This window comes from Sarcophilus harrisii, chromosome 6, assembly GCF_902635505.1.
Source record: "Sarcophilus harrisii chromosome 6, mSarHar1.11, whole genome shotgun sequence".
Lineage (NCBI taxonomy): Eukaryota > Metazoa > Chordata > Mammalia > Dasyuromorphia > Dasyuridae > Sarcophilus > Sarcophilus harrisii.
The window spans coordinates 1,103,663-1,120,148 of NC_045431.1; the positions used below are offsets into that span (position 1 = coordinate 1,103,663).

Genomic DNA, 16,486 nt, shown 5'->3' on the forward strand with positions numbered 1-16,486 from the left:
TTGGGTCGGCAAGGTGAGCATAGTGGGTAGAACAGTGGCCCAGGTTGGAGCTGGGACAACCTGAGTTCAGTGTCAGAAACCTGATACTTATTAGGTATGGAACACTTGGCAAGTCATTGCTTCACAAAAAAATAGGTAGGTATTATACTCAGAAATGGATTTGTAATGGTGACTGGCAGAGCTCCCATTTTATCTGGTGGTCTCTTTGAAGTGAAGAGGCAACTGTGATTCAGTTCTTCCAGCTGAACCCCAGACTTGGATTTAACCACTGTCTTTCTGGTATTAAGTAATTTAATGATTTAATGGATTTGAATTTGAATCTTGACTCTATTAGTCATTAGCTGTTTATCCTTAGGCAAATCACTTTTCATTTCTGACAAAAAGTACTAATTTCATAAATGATTTACCTCTGTTCTGAGAAGAAAAACAATAATGAGTATAAAATACTTTCAAAAAGTCTGTACCAGGGGTCCTCAAACTTTTTAAATAGGGGGCCAGTTCACTGTCCCTCAGACTGTTGAAGGGCCGGACTATAGTAAAAACAAAAACTTTGTTTTGTGGGCCTTTAAATAAAGAAACTTCATAGCCCTGGGTGAGGGGGATAACCGTCCTCAGCTGCTGCATCTGACCTTCAGGCGTAGTTTGAGGACCCCTGCTATACTATTATCATTACCTTACCTTATCATTCTATTGGTATATAAGATGATATTTCAAATACTTTCATAATGTTTTTATAAAATAAATTTCCTGACAGCTCTTTATCACATATTTATTTAGACATTTTTTTTGAGAGGAGAGGAATTAGTTATATGACATACAGAAGAAACTGACACCTATGTGATGCAGTTTGAGGGACTTCTGGAAGTTCCCCTTCCAAATCTTCTTCAACCAGGCGCTTCATTGCCTGAAAATACACCATTAGACTTGAATTTCTTTGCATCAAACAAGACATTGTACAGCATAATAGCAAGTTTATGTAACGATCAACTATGACAGACTTAGCTTTTCTCAGCAATACAGTGATCCAAGATAATTCCTATAGACTTGGAAGGGAAACTGCCAACTACAACCAGCTTGGGGGGGGGGGGAGGACTATAGAGACTGAATATGGATTGAAGCATATACTATTTTCTTTTCTTTTTTATTATAGCTTTTTATTTATAAGTTATATGCATGGGTAATTTTACAGCATTGACAACTGCAAAACCTTTTGTTCCAACTTTTCCCCTCCTTTTGCCCAGCCTTTCCCCCAGATGGTAGGTTGACCAATACATGTTAAATATGTTAAATTATAAATTAAATACAATATAAGTATACATGTCCTAACAGTTATTTTTGCTGTACAAAAAGAATCAGACTCTGAAATAGTGTACTATTAGCCTGTGAAGGAAATCGCAAATGCAGGTGGACAAAAATAGAGGGATTGGGAATTCTGTGTAATGGTTCATAGTCATCTCCCAGAGTTCTTTCTCTGGGCGTAGCTGGTTCAGTTCATTACTGCTCCATTGGAACTGATTTGGTTCATCTCATTGCTGAAGATGGCCACGTCCATCAGAATTGATCTTCATATAATATTGTTGTTGAAGTGTATAATGATCTCCTGGTCCTGCTCATTTCACTCAGCATCAGTTAATGTAAGTCTCTCCAGGTTTTCTGAAATCATCTAGCTGGTCATTTGAAGCATATACTATTTTCACTTTTTTGTTTTTGTTTTCTCTTACTCATAGTTTTATTCTTTTGTTTTGATTTTTCTTTTACAACATGACTAAAATGGAAATATGCTTAAAATGATTGCACATGTATGACTTCTTTCAGATTGTTTGCCATCTTGGGGAAGGGGCTTAGAAGGAAAGGAGTATCAGGATGATTGGAGATTGCCCTGGATGCCATGGAAGACCATGGCTTTTTTAAGCTAAGGTCCTTCCCAGTTTACAGTTTGAATGAAGCAAAACCCAATTGGTGATTAAGGCTAGTTAGGAACTAAGACAAAAAAAATGCCTTTTTTTTTTTTTTTTTTTTTTTTTTTTTTTTACCCGATCAAAAAGAATCAATCTGGGACAGGAAGATCCTGAGGGTTACTGGACAAAACAGAAACAATTGCTATTTACACTCACTCTGGACCATCAAAATACAAACCAACAAACCAAGTGAGGGTTGGGCAAGTCCTATTTTTGGTCAATCAATGAGAGCCAGAGTGATTTGGGCTTGAGTCATGGGCAAGCAGCTCCATTTGAATCCCAAATCAAAGCCTGATTTTTTCCAATGCTGTATTTTGATACTTCAATAGTGAAGCTACATGCTCAAGGAAGGAGAGAAGGAGGGAAAGATGAAAGAAAGGAAGGAGAGAAGGAAGGAAAGTGACAGGGATGGAGGATAGGAATGAAGAAAGGAGGAAAAAGAGAGAAGGAAAATAGGAGGGAAGCAAGCAAGGAAAGAAGACAGGAGGGAAGGAGCATTGCGAAACTGGAACTGGTCAGTGGGGTCCTCAGAGAGGTAGCTCTTGCTGCTCACAGACTGTTGTTTGCCCTTGGATCTCAAAGAGGGGCCTGACAGGGACATGATGCCATGCCATGCCAGTAAGTTGGATTTAAGGAGTCACACTGGCAAAATCATCGGTCTCACTCTCTCCTCTAGAAAGTTAAGGTGGCACAATGGTTCTGCAGTCAGTGCCTTTCTAAGTTTAAATCTAATCTCAGATACTTACTAGCTGTGTGACCCTACACAAGTCATTTAATCCTATTTGCCTCAGTTTACTCATCTGTAAAATCATCTGGAGAAAGAAATGAAATGGCATTATCTCTGCCAGGAAATCCCCAAGTAGAGTAAAAAAGAGTTGGAATAACTTAAAAACAAGTAAACAAAGCTATAAAATTCAGTCTGGGCACTCAGGGAATTCTAAATGCATTCACTTTTTGCCTTTATAGTAGTCTGTGGTCATAGCTTACATTTTAGATCACAACCAGGAAGCTAAACATTTGTATCAATGATCACAAGGGACAGCAATCAAGAGAGTGGGCCTGGAGGAGCAGAAATGCTTCCTGAAAGCTGGAGACAAAGCAAAACACAACTTCAAGGATGATGGTTTAATAAAAGTAGGTCAGTAGCACTACAATACCTGAGCCATCTCAGTGGGAAGGGATTATCAGTGCCAGGAAAGAATGAATGCAGCCCTTACTATGGGTAAAGCCCTGGGGACGTGGGGAGTGAAGCACTGAAGAAGTCAGATTGCTGACAGGGCAAGATGGTGTACATGAAAGTTTTCCACAGCAAGTTGGAAGAAAAAGGCCCAGCAGCACTTAGGGTGAAACAGGGAGGCAGATGGCAAGGTTTCTTTTCAGAAAAGAAACCACTACCTTTCTGGTGTTAAGTAATTTAATGATTTGATAAAAAATAACTTTTTTTGGGGGGGAGGGAAGTGTTCTTTAGAGGGCAAGGGCTGAAGTACCTGAAGGGATATTTGAATTCCCACAGTTTCCACAGTAAAGCCTGAGAGCCAGGAGGAAGCAGGAGTGATGTTCAGATATGTGGTTATATAGGGATGGAGGGTTGGGAGATATTCTTGGGCCTACCTGCCTATCAGTAAAATTCAGTTGGTAGTGGGTGGTATTGGTGGTAAGGATGAGAAGGCACTTTCCCAAGGGGATTAGTTGTTTGGATTCAGTCATGTCCAACTCTCTGTGACCCCCATTTGGGGTTTTCTTGGCAAAGATACTGGAGTGCTTTTTCATTTGCTTCTCCAGATTATTTTGCAAATAAGGAAACTGAGGCAAGCAAAATTAAGTGACTTACCCATGGTCACATAGTGTCTGAGATCGGATTTGAAAGTCTGTCTAGCAAGAGATGCTTTCCTGTATCATGGCAACCAAGGATGTATTGGAAGCACCTGAAGTCTCCTGAGAGTTGACATTATTCTTAGTTTTGGTTTCAGAACCCCAGGCTGTTTCCAGGAGAATCTGAGGGAAGAGTGTGGTCAAGGGGCCTTGTCCCTTTTGCTCCATGTTAGTTGCTTCTATTTCTCCCTTAGGTTGCCCTTCCACTGCAGTTAGGATACCTGCCAGTCTTAGTGGTTGCTGGTATCACCTTCTCTGAGCAAGATTTCCACCTCTAGGATTTCCAATAAATAGTCATTGAATTTCTGCAATCCAAAGAACCCTAATGAGGTGGGATGCATGTTTCTCCAAGATAAACTATTCCACTTTTGCATAACACTGACTGTTAGAAAAGGGCAAGAAAGGGGAGCCATAGTGCACAGAAGGCTGGGCCTGGAATCAGGAAAAGCCATCTTCATGTGGCCATCTTTGCCAAGAAATCTCAAATGGAGGCAAGAAGAGTCAGATACAGCTTTACATTTGTTAGTTTTGCTGAAATTTTCATCCATTGCTCATGGGTGTAGGAATCAAGCAGAATTCTTAGTTTTTCTTCTGGACAGGCTTTCAAATACTTGAATGTAAACAACCTGTCCTCCTAAATCTAAAATCTGAATACTGCTTATCTGAACTTCCTTAAATGAAGCCCCTGGAACTAAACACCATTCTGTATAAGGCCTTTCACCACTCTAGACTCCCTACTCTGAGGTTTTACTGCTTATCTGTCCTTCCTAAAATGAAGCCCCTGGAACTAAACACAATTCTCAGGTTAGGGGCTGACCAAGTCAGAAAAGTGAGGCTATCACTCCTCCAGCCCCATACCTCTTCATGTCATTGATTGATTTGGGTTTTCGGCTAACATATAATACCACTGACTCCTATTGTGTTTCAATACCATAAAACCTATTACAGCTACTAGGTTGTGCATTTGGCTTTTTGAATCCTTGCATAAAATATTACATTTATTTCTTTTGTAACTGAACTTTTAAAGAAACATTTTATTATTTCTTTATGTCTTTATGATACAGTAATTTGTAGATATACCTACCTTTTCATTCTCCCTCGATCCCAACCCCTTAGTGAGCCTTCCTTTGTAGCAAAGAAACTCAGCAAACAAACTTCATTTGTAAAAGCAGTCAGAATATCAAAAAAAAAAAATGATGAGCAAAAGCATGAATGAAGGAAAGATTGAATTACCAGATCTTGAGTTCTAGTAGTGATATGGGCTATTTCCCATCTCTAACATATTCACAGTTTGGATGGGGCAGCTCACTATTCCAGGCTCAAGGCAATCTGTGGGTCTGCACTCCTGACTTGTGCATTTCCTCTGATGTTTGTAAATGGGCCATCCAAAGTCTTAAAGGAAGGTCCTTCTACCTCCCTGTTTTCTAATACCTACAGTTTACATATTGATAGAGTTAAATGAGCAGGATCCCCCGTTCAACTCCTGAATATGAAAGCAGTATTCATCACAGTATTTGATATTGATAAAAAAAAAATCAATGGAAAAACCTAGATGCAAAAAAATAGAAGCAATTGAAAACAGTTCAATATGTGGTAAATCTAAAACTAAAATATTCAGATTCCTTTTTTTATTTAAAAAATATATCAAGATTGGAAACAATTTGATAGATGTCATGGGCTGACACTGAGCAGTGGCCCGAGCACTTAAGGCTAATTATCAATTGGACAATACTTTATTAATATATGCTTGGAGAAAGAATGGCCCTGCCCACTCTCTGTGCAAGTTTTATCTGTTGTATAGGAGATTGGGTGGAGCATTGAGGGGGGGATGAGAGAGCCAGAGTCACTGCTGGTGGGATTCATGTTGCGGCTGCTCTCACTTTGTATCACCATTCCGTTCACGTCCACAAAAAATAAAGATCAAGGACTTTTGCTGATCCTGACTCCTGCTGATTTTAAAGTATTCTGGGTGCTAACACAGTCATCACAGATAGAAATTAGATTTAGAGGTAGAGTTGGGAAATGATCCAACCATTCTGGAGAGCAATTTGAAACTATATCCAAAGAATTATAAAACTTTGTATAGCCTTTGATCCAGCAATACTACTACTAGATCTGTATCCCAAGGAGACAAAAAGAAAAGAGAGAAAGGACCTATTTGTGCAAAAATAATTATAGTTTTTTTGTTATTATTATAGTAAAGAATTAGAAATTGAGGGGATGCCCATCACTTGGGTAATGGATTAAGAACCTGAATCATGGAATAGTATCATGATATAAGAAATGATGAGTAGATAGATTTCAGAAAAACCTGGAAAGACTTACATGAACTGATACAAAGTGAAGTGAGCAGAAGCAGATCATTATACATAGTAACATCAATTAATGCAATGATCCAAGACAATACCAAAGGACTCATGATGAAAAATGCTATTCATCTCCAGAGAAAGAACTGATAGAATCTGAACACAGACTGAAAGATGCTATTTTTCACTTTATTTATTTTTTATTGTTTTTTTCCACTGTGTTTTCTTTTACAATATGACTAAAATTGAAATATTATTTGCTTGACTGTACATGGATAACCTATATCACATTGCTCAGAGTCTCAGAGGTAGAAAAAAAAGAAAGGAAGGGGGAAATTTGGAATTCAAAAATTTTAAAAAAGAATTTTAAAATGTAATTGGAAATATTATTCAGGAAAAGAATTAGGTTTATAGCAACATCTTCCACTACCTACCATAATAATCTTAAAATTAATGGCCGACCTGATTTTCAAAAGGACATTAGAAATCATTCCATAAAAACCTTGGAAGAGAATGAGATAAAGTACCTTTTACAACTATGATTAGAGGGAGAATCATTACCCAAATAAGGAACAGAAGAGTTGATAAAATATAAAATAGACAATTTGACTACATAAATAACAACAATAATAATACCAATGATGATTTCCCAAGTACCTATTACTGGGCTACACACCAACAAAGTAAAAGACAGTATCAAAGGTCTAATATATACCAAAATATGTCCATCAACATTCTGTGTGATAGTAAAAACTGGAAACAAAGTGGGTCCCCACTCATTGGGGAAAATGACTGAAATATAATTTTGCGGTAAAAATGAAAATTAGGAAAAATTTAGAGTGAAAGATTAATGTCCACTGATTCCAAGCAAGATAAACAGAATGAAGACCACAATATAAACAATGACTACTTCAATCATGTAAATACAAAAAATCATCAAAAGGAAGGGGGAACTAGAAGTAATAGAGAAAACAGTCAAAGTCCTAGGCAAGAGATAATGAAACATAGTCTCTTCTCTCACACTAGAAAGGTTGGGGAATGTTAGACAAAATATCATATACATAACGAGACAGTCATTGCTTGGTATGTTTTGCTTAATTGTTAGTCATATTTTAAAATTTAAAAAAACTTAAAAATACTAAGTTAGACAAAATTATGGCCATAGTACATAAATTTGATGTTCTGCACCCTCGGCCATCTATTTATATTTAATGATAGAATATAGATGTGATGTTACCTCTTCATATGATGATAGTTGATCATCATAATTACACAATGTATGATTTTGCTTTAGTGTCCATTTCTTTTAAACTGGAATAATCATTGATTTGCCAGGTCCTGTGAGTTTCTCCATTACTTCCATATGACACAAAGTGCTGGAAGATAGCAAACTATTTGATTATTGTAATCAGACCTATATAGCAACTCAATATCCCTCAATGGTGAGTCATCAAGCACTCATTTCTGCTTCCTGGAAAGGGAAAACTGGATGGGGTCTTGCCCCCTTGGCTCAATGGCTACATTCTTCATGCTATCACTATCTATTACATTTCTAGTCTCTGTCAATCATAGAATCATAGGAAATCAAAGATGGATTGGATCTTAGAACACAGACTACCAGGATTATACTGCTAGACAGAAAATATAGAATTGAATAACTGGCAAGAACTTTAGAATATAAGGTGCATTTTCAACAACATAGGCAACTGATAATTAAAATGCATATAGTGTTTTAAGGATTACATAGAAAGTCAAAGCAGGCCAAATGTAGAATTGTAGAGTCAGGAAGAACTTTAGGACACAGGAGGTTCAAAATAACTTTAATTTAGAAAATATGGAAAACCAGAACTAGAAAGGGCCTTGGATACTAATGATTTCAGATATAAAAAAGGAACAAATAACTGAAAAATAGAAAAGACTACTCCAAGGTTTCATGCTGAGTACATGGCAGCAATGGGATCAGGAGCAAGTTCACACTTTGCAACGAGAAGGACAAGAAATGGTACAGGCATGGGACTTGTAAGGGTGTTCAGTGGCTTCCTTGGAGAGGAAGCCCTGCAGTAAAGAAGGAAGTACGCCTCTGATATCAGTGCTTGTGAAAATGTTTCATTCACTCTATTAGAGTCCTAGCTTCCCAAAGAAGGGATATTGATGGTAAACCTTGAAGGGAGATGAGCAATCTGAAACGTTGAGATGAAAAACAAGATACCTATGCATAGAATACAGTCTGTGCAAAAGCACAGAGGGGAGAAATGGGTTGTGAAGTGGAAGGGACAGCTGAGAGTCAACTTTAATTGGGCTATAGTGAGTGAAATAGAGTAAAGTGAAACCAGATTGGAAAGATGGAGGGTGTGCTTAAGAGAAAACTGCTTTATTGGATCAATTACGAGATATTTAGAAGAATATCAGAAATTTCCTTATGTAAAATGGAACCAGCTCTCTGTACCTGCTCTAGCCAACAGTGCTATATTTTGTTGCTTTTGTTGACAGATAGGGGCCACAGCTGATCCTCGACTGTGAATGGTACTTGCACATTTGAGCCTGTGGTAAGCATTTATCAAGAAAAACAAGACACGGCTAATGGTGAGAAGCTGCAAAAACCTTACCTTTGATGGACAGTGCTGGGGACATCAGAGGCGGGGCTTGACATGTTTCTACTTGGTAATGGGTCACTCAATTCCATTTTCTTCTGAAGCTTATAATTGTCCATCCTTTCAGCTAAAAAGAATAGTACTCCCATTAAGCCATCAGTTCAAAATTACTCTTTTCCAAACTTTGTGACAAGTTAAATATATATTTTTTCATAACAAAGTAGTCACACATTTCTCTTAAGATGTTATTAATTTGACTAGGAAAAAAATCTTTCAAAGATAAATTTTGTTTGAGATCTTCAGATTTTCACAATTCTAATTTAATTGGAGCAAGTGTAATATATGAAAAAGGATCTGAGACAGACGTCTGTAGACCTGGGCTAATGTTGGCTTTATTCTAAGGAGCTGTGTGATTTTGGTCAAGTCATTTAATAACAACACTAGTACTTGTAGTTTATGAGACAGCAACACTAATTTACCTTTAAGGACCCTTTTCAGCTCTGAATCTATAATCTCAGTATTTAAATGTTTATAATCACTCATTACATTTTACCAACAAGTCGTATGCTATAATGGTCTTGACAAGTTCCAGTGGATACTCTGCTGTATTGGTTCTATGACGCTAGATAAGTTCTTTAAATTCTCATTGCCACAGGCTACACTGAGATTGGCAGCTGAGGATTGTGTGTGTGTGTGTGTGTGTGTGTGTGTGTGTAGGGAGTTATCATTCTCTGGACCTCCCCATACAGACGAAATCACAGGCTCTCTAGACATTTTTTACTTAAGAATCTATGATTCTTTGCTGAGATAAGTAAGGGACAATGGCTATAGCCCATCTCATACTGCTCCTCTCTAGACAAATTGTTGTGAGACCCAAAGCTGAGGGGTTCATACGGGAAATGTCTTTAATGCTAAATGTCAGAGGTGGAAGGGACTATAAGTACATAGAACACAAAATGTAAGAGCTGGGATGGACTTTATACTATAGATGAGAACTTGGATCTATTGGGTGAAAAGGACAGATTTTGGCTTAGTGGAACGGTCCTCTTAAAGGAGGAGGGATTTTCCCATCATTAGGGTTTTCACTTAGGTCCTGGAGGACAATCTGATGGAGCTCTCATAGAGGGAATTCCTCTTTGGGGCTCAGTTGGACTAGATGCCTTCTGAACTTCTACAAAAAGGTCTGAACTGAGAGATGTTAGAACAGAGAATGAGCAATCTGAGATATGGAGGTGGTCTTAGAAATCATTTCATTTCTCTCTCCCTCACCCCATTTTACTGATGAGACACCTGGAGAGGGGAAGGAAGTACTATGTCCAAGATCACATACACAGTTTAAAAAAAAAAAAAGGGGTGTGTGTGTGTGTGTGTGTGTGTGTGTGTGTGTGTGTGAAAATTCATGTCTTGACCCTCAGCCCAGTATTTCTAATTCTAATTTCTAACGTGTGTGTGTAATAACAACAGTATTAAATACTGATTCTCATCTCTTGAGGATATAAGATATTGAGAAAGGATATTCCTCCTTTCTTTAATTAATAACAATAATGATAACAACAAATAGTTAGTATTTATATAGTGCTTACTATATACCAGGCACTGTGCTGAGTACTTTACACTTATTATCTCATTTGATCCTCATATTTAGAAGATGGGGCAATTATTATCCCCACTTTAAAGATAAAGAAACTGAGACAAATAAGTGACTTGTCTAAAGACATGTAGATAGTTAATTGTCTGAAGCTGAATTTGAATTTAGTTCTTCTGACTCTAGACCAGTCACTATTCCACATGCTGTCTGGCCAACCCAATTAATTAGCTGGAAGCAGTAAGTAGAGTTCTGGAGTCCTCAACTGTAAAATGGGGAAAATGATAGCACTTTCCCTTGCAGGATTGTTGTGAAGATCAAATGAGATTATATTTGTAAAAAGTCCTCAGCACAGTGTCTTAGCCCAAAGTAGCTACTTTACAAGTGTCTATTCCCCTGAATCCATCGCTAGCCCATTTAATTTGGGAAGTCATTAACATGTAGATAGTTTGCTGTTTTCCAATATATTTCTCAATAGAAGTCAAGTCCAACTAAAACCTATTTATTCCCCAAAGCAAAACCAACAATGGCGTCGATTCTCCAAAAGAAGACTCAGACCATCACCGACACTTACCCTGTAGCATCTTGAGCTGCTGCAATTTTCTCTCTTCATGAGCCTGCATGATTTTCCCAATCTCTTGGTAGTAACTGGACACGAGCCTGTTTACATTGTTGCTAGTCACGTAGACACTTTCTACAGCTGCTTCGATCAGCGTGCCCTGTGCCAAAAACAAAAAGGAAAAGTGCAGGTTTAGGTGGGGGTCATGGTTAGTCTTGCCACCTCTGTGCCGCTGTTCAGCGTGCTCCTCACGCTAAAATTAAGGTGCTGGAGATGAGAATGTGGAGGTTACAGATATGATGAGATGGGGGGTATTAGGACAAAAATTGGCAATAGCAATTTACTGGATATGGGGAGGGCTTAAGCACCACTACAATGCTTAAAACAATGCCCACAAAAGAACAGATAGAAGTTAACAGAGAAATCTAGACAAGCTAGATAGTTTCTGGAAACAACATGGTGAATTTCTTAAATGCTTAAGAAAAAAAATTGCTGTAGAAAATAGAAGTTTGCATTTTCACATATAATTCTAGTTTTCTACTGTGGTTATAGAAATGTTCATGAGGGATGTTTAATTTTATTTATTTGAAAGAGTGAATGCATCCCATAATGTAGGTATATATCAATATATCCATATCTTTCTAGTGTGAGGGAAAGGCATGTTTTATTATCTGTTCTGGTACTTTCATTGTTTTGTTTTGTTTTGTTTTTAATTACACAGAGTTCAAACTTCTTTTCCATTTATACCATTCTAGTATGGAATACACTGGTTTCTTGATTCTGCTTATTTCATTATATAATACATCATGTTTCTCAAATTCTTCAAAGTCCTCTTTCTTACTGCACAATAATATTCTATTACTTTCAGAAATCGTGATTTTCCACCTACATCTCCTGTTTTTCTCTCTCCAATTTTTGTTGTTAATTCAAGGAGTCCAAGAGTCCGTCTTACCTTAAAATCCTCTCTGTCTTTGGCCTGGCTCTTGGCCATGTCGCACCGAGCGTGCTCAAGCAAGGCCCCGCCGATCACCCGCTGCGTGTGTTGGTACAGAAACTGGATACACTCTTGTACTTCCACAATGAACTGCTGATGGAATTCTAAACGTGTCTGTTGAGTTTCCTCCTTTACTTTCCGCTCTTCTTCCAGGATACGAGACTCCTACAAAGGGAATGAAAAGAGAGAGATGCTAACTTTCCCCCAACTGTACTGGGAGAACCCTGTTATTTTTTTTTTTCTTTTAAGATTTTTTTAAAGGTAAGACTAAAAAAAAAAAGACTGCATCTTACCACTAGGTTTGTATCCCAAAGAGATCATTAAAAGGTGAAAGGACCCATATTTTAAAGATATTTATGGCAGCAAATATTTGGAAATTAAGGGGATCCCCATCAATTGGGAATGGCTAAACAAATTGTGGCATATGCTTATATAGAAATGAGACAGAGAAAGACAGAGAGACAGACCAAGAACATTTGGATGAGACCTGCCTCTGAGCTTCATTCCATCTCTGAATCTGATGATGACCGCTATCTGGCTTTGCTTTCAGGTTTGAGAGCCTCTGAGTCTTAGATGAGCCTTTCACAGAAAGGATGTCTAAAGCTGTAGCTGATAATATCGACCAGACTGACTCCCAGGGAAGGCAGGACAGCTGACAGGCCCCTCTTTGGCTGACACCTTAGGTGACTAAGTGAGAAGCTTCACAAGCACAATGAAGGAACAGGAGTGTCCCTGATCTTTGGAGACTTTGATGACCTTGCTAAGGACTTGGACACCCAGGAGTCCAAAGACTCCAAAGGAGGCTGAGCACTCTGTTGGGGTTTGGGACCAGAGGGAAGTCAGAGAAGGACAATGACATGCAGGCACACTGTTCCAGGTCTAGGCCATGGATCTCTATTGACAAATAGGAACCACAAGTCACAATTGATACTAGAGTAGCCGCCATAGAGAAACACAGGTTTTTCATCACATGTGAAGACGTGAACAGGTTTTGAGTCCTGTTTAACTTTCCTCATAAATTCCATCTTCTAGCTTTACAAAATCAGATTCAACCCATGAGATCTCAGCTTGCAATCTGTGCATGATAAATGAACGAAATAAGGAAATGGAAAAGAGCAGACAAAATGAGTGAGGAGGGTGCTGAGAACTGTTGCTGTATCCTCTGGAGATGGTGGCCATGAGGGAAAAAAAAAACTACTGGATTTTTTTTTAAAAATCCAGAAGATAGCATGAAAAATAATGATATGGATAATCCATTGTATTTTCCATTTTTCAAAGTGCTACACTTACAATAACTCTGGGAAGGTAGCAAGGCCACATCCTCATCTGCCCATCTTACAGAAAACAACACCAAGGTTTGGAGACTTGCTGGATCAGACCAGTCACTATGTGTCACAGGCAGGACTTGGACCAAGTCTTTACCTGAAAGATTCAGGCAGTGCATGTTGCAACAAAAGGTGCTCTATTTTAGGCCCAACATGCCATGTTTGAAGATAATTTCCAGATCTCAAAATTCACATGATTTGAAGGGCTTTTAAAGCTATTCCAATTCTAATATTCTATTTTCTAAAGACCTTTCCAGTTCTATACTCTGTGTTGTATATTCTAAGGTTTCCTATAACTTTAACATTCTCTGTTCTTAAGTCTTTTGGTAAGATTTAGATTTAAAGCTAGAAAAATCAGGGGGTCCCACATTTAATTCCCTCATTTGATAGATGAAAAAACTGAGTCACAAAGCTGAGAAGTATCTGTAGGTAGATCCAAACTCAAGTCTTTCTGGCTGAGGCAAATGGGGTTAAGTAACTTGCCCAGGATCACACATCTAGGAAATATTAAGTGTCTGAGATCAGGCTTGAATTCGGATCCTCCTGGCTTCAGGACTGGTGGTCTAGCCACTGCCCCATCTAGCTGCTCCTAGTCTTTCTGATTCAGAGTTCAAAACTCTTGTCATTACTCTCTGTTCCATCTTTTACTGTGTCTATAATTATAATGATTTCTAGAAATCAAGCATCCGTTTCTATGATATGTGTAAACTTCTACCTCCATCTGTGAATAATGAACTCTGCCAATCACGAAAACAACCCATTTCTCCACTCACACCAGAAAAGCTGAGGTGGATGCTGGCTTTTGTTCTGTGACATCCACCATGGCTATTAACACTTTAACAAGATGTTAACCTTCACCATTCATTTTAGGGCTTAAAGAAATAGAGGCTCAAAACTAAAAAAGAATTTCTGGCCTAAAAGATCCCCTTTAAGAGGGGCTGGTAAGCAGGAACCACAGTGTTCTGCTAAATGCTCTGATCACAGCCACCAAGGTGCAGTGTGCAGAAGTGAGGACGGACACAAATTAAAGCTATCTTCCCACTGTGCACCGCTTTCATTTGGATGTATAAGCCTGTCTCTTGTAGTCGAAAGACAAAAAGAAGGAACATGATGGAATACGGGGTAGTCTTCAGTATGTTTCCCCATAGAAAATAATCATGAAGAAGGAAGCTAATGATCCAAAGATCACAGGCAGCCAATGGTACCCACCCCAACACTGACTTTATTTACTCTTCTTTCTTTATAATTCAGGAAGGTGTTTTCTAACCAGACACTTATGGAAACTTCATTCCTCAGTTTTCTGCCATCATAAAAGACACACGTCAGCCCTTCATAACTGAACGGGGATCGGCCACAGAAATCAAAAGGCACATCATTTTCTCTTATCACTGAATAGTACAACCACTGAAACTATCCCGGGCTGCCATTCAATAGATTTTTCTGAAAGGGTCTCAAAAGGAAAAATCCTATTTGGACCCATCATTAGGTCCTTCTTATTCTCTGTTCTGGCTTTGTACTGTCTCTTCCCAGCCTGCTCAGAAGGGGGTGTAACATGATATATATGACAAGGAAAATCTGATTTCTAAAAAACAAAGCACACACGGAAAACACAGATCCCAAGCTCTGTCATTTCCTTTGTCCTCAGACTTTGTTTCTGCTTCTATGGCAATGTGGAAAATTCCTGCTTCTTATTAAACATAGCTAAATCAAGAATGAACATCATCCTTCAAGCTAAAAGGTCTGAAGTTGAGGCTCATGGCTCCCCAAGGGATCTGTGGCTACATTTCAATGAATCCATGAACATGGGTGGAAGAAAAATGACATCTTGGTTTTCACTAATTTTTACTATAATTTAGTGTTTCCTTCTGTTATGAACCTAGGTAGCAAAGGGGCCCATCACACACTCACCCCCCCCCAACATAAAGAGTTTATGAATATTTGTCCTAAAGGGTATAGGAGGCTACTCTTTGCTATCAATCCATGAAGCATGTATTATGCTTCTACTTTATGCAACATACAAAGTCACATATAGCTAGGTTACAATGCAAATACATCAATCTAGCCTGATTGATTGAAGGCAAGTAGAGAGAGATGATTATTTCGCTTTTGTCTTCATATCTTAGGCATCTCTTTAGGCCTTTTGAGAAATTAATTATTACACTAGATTCTGGTTCTGTGATTATTATAAGAATTGGCATTTATGTAGTACTTAAACCTTAAAGTTGGTAAAACACATAATAATAATTACAATAATAATATGATGTACATGGTTCTTGAAAATTTACAAAGTCCTTTACTTACACTATCTCATCTGATCCTTATAGCAAATCTAGGAGGTGGACCTTATTATCATCCTCATATTTCAGTTGAAGAAACTGAGAAAAACAGAAGTTAAGTGACTTTCCATGACTCAAAAAATTGGATTTAAACTCACATCTTGACTCTAAGCCCAGTGCTCTGGCTCCCGTTCTATTTAATTGAGTGAGTAAATTGTGTGTGTGTGTGTGTGTGTGTGTGTGTGTTTCCACTTTACCAATGACAAACTGAGGCTCAGATTACATTACTAACAACAATAACTATTAACACTTTGACATGAAGCACAGGCTACATTATCTGATTAAATCCTCATAAAAATTCTGTGAGGTGATTGTTGTCCTCATTTTATAGATGAGGAAACTGAGTGACAGAGAGGGTGGATAACACAGCTAGTGTCAGAGCTTCTGTCCACTAGTGCAGTAAGAAGTCTGATGCTCTTCCCCTCTTCCCCATCAGCTGCTGCACAAATCAGTGGATGCGGGTTCCTGTGACCATGGCAGATCCACGCCCAGTTCTCTCTCCTTTGGGCTAATGTGGGCTGGTGTCTTCTCCTGCCTATGTGGCTTTGGGCACAGCATGCAATTCATTCCTGCAGCACCAAGGTTGTTTGGCTAAATCTCAGGCAGCCACATCATCTCCTTTGCCAATAAACCCAGGTGCCTCCCTAGTACTTCCAAGATCAAATGCAAAACCCTGTGCTTGACATTCAAAGCCCTTATTACCTTAACCCTGCTCCCAGCCCTTGTTCTGCTACTTTTGTGGGGAAGTCTTTCCAAGTACTCTGATCCAGCGGCCCTGACCTCTCCTAAGACTCCCCATCCATTCCTCTGGCTGTCTCCCTGGCCCAGATTCCTCCTCATCTCAGCCTACTGCTTTGTTGGGCTTCCTTCAACCAAAATCTCATCTTTTACATCTTTAAGCCTTCCCTGGCACTTTCTAGTTCCAGTGTTTTCTCTTATTTCCTATTTACCTGCATCACT

The 16,486-nt window shown here is 38.6% G+C and overlaps 1 protein-coding gene across 2 annotated transcripts in view; it reads right to left on the reverse strand.

The window, feature by feature from the left end:
- The window catches only part of EVC (EvC ciliary complex subunit 1), a 107,384-nt gene that overhangs the window by 10,546 nt on the left and 80,352 nt on the right, over window positions 1–16,486 (reverse strand). For both annotated transcript variants that reach the window (XM_031943804.1, XM_012552338.3), the window contains 3 exons: window positions 11,824–12,030; window positions 10,887–11,031; window positions 8,743–8,854 (listed from right to left, as the gene is read on the reverse strand). In XM_031943804.1, the coding sequence (XP_031799664.1) occupies window positions 8,743–8,854; window positions 10,887–11,031; window positions 11,824–12,030 (464 nt within the window). The remainder of the gene's footprint in view (window positions 1–8,742; window positions 8,855–10,886; window positions 11,032–11,823; window positions 12,031–16,486) is intronic.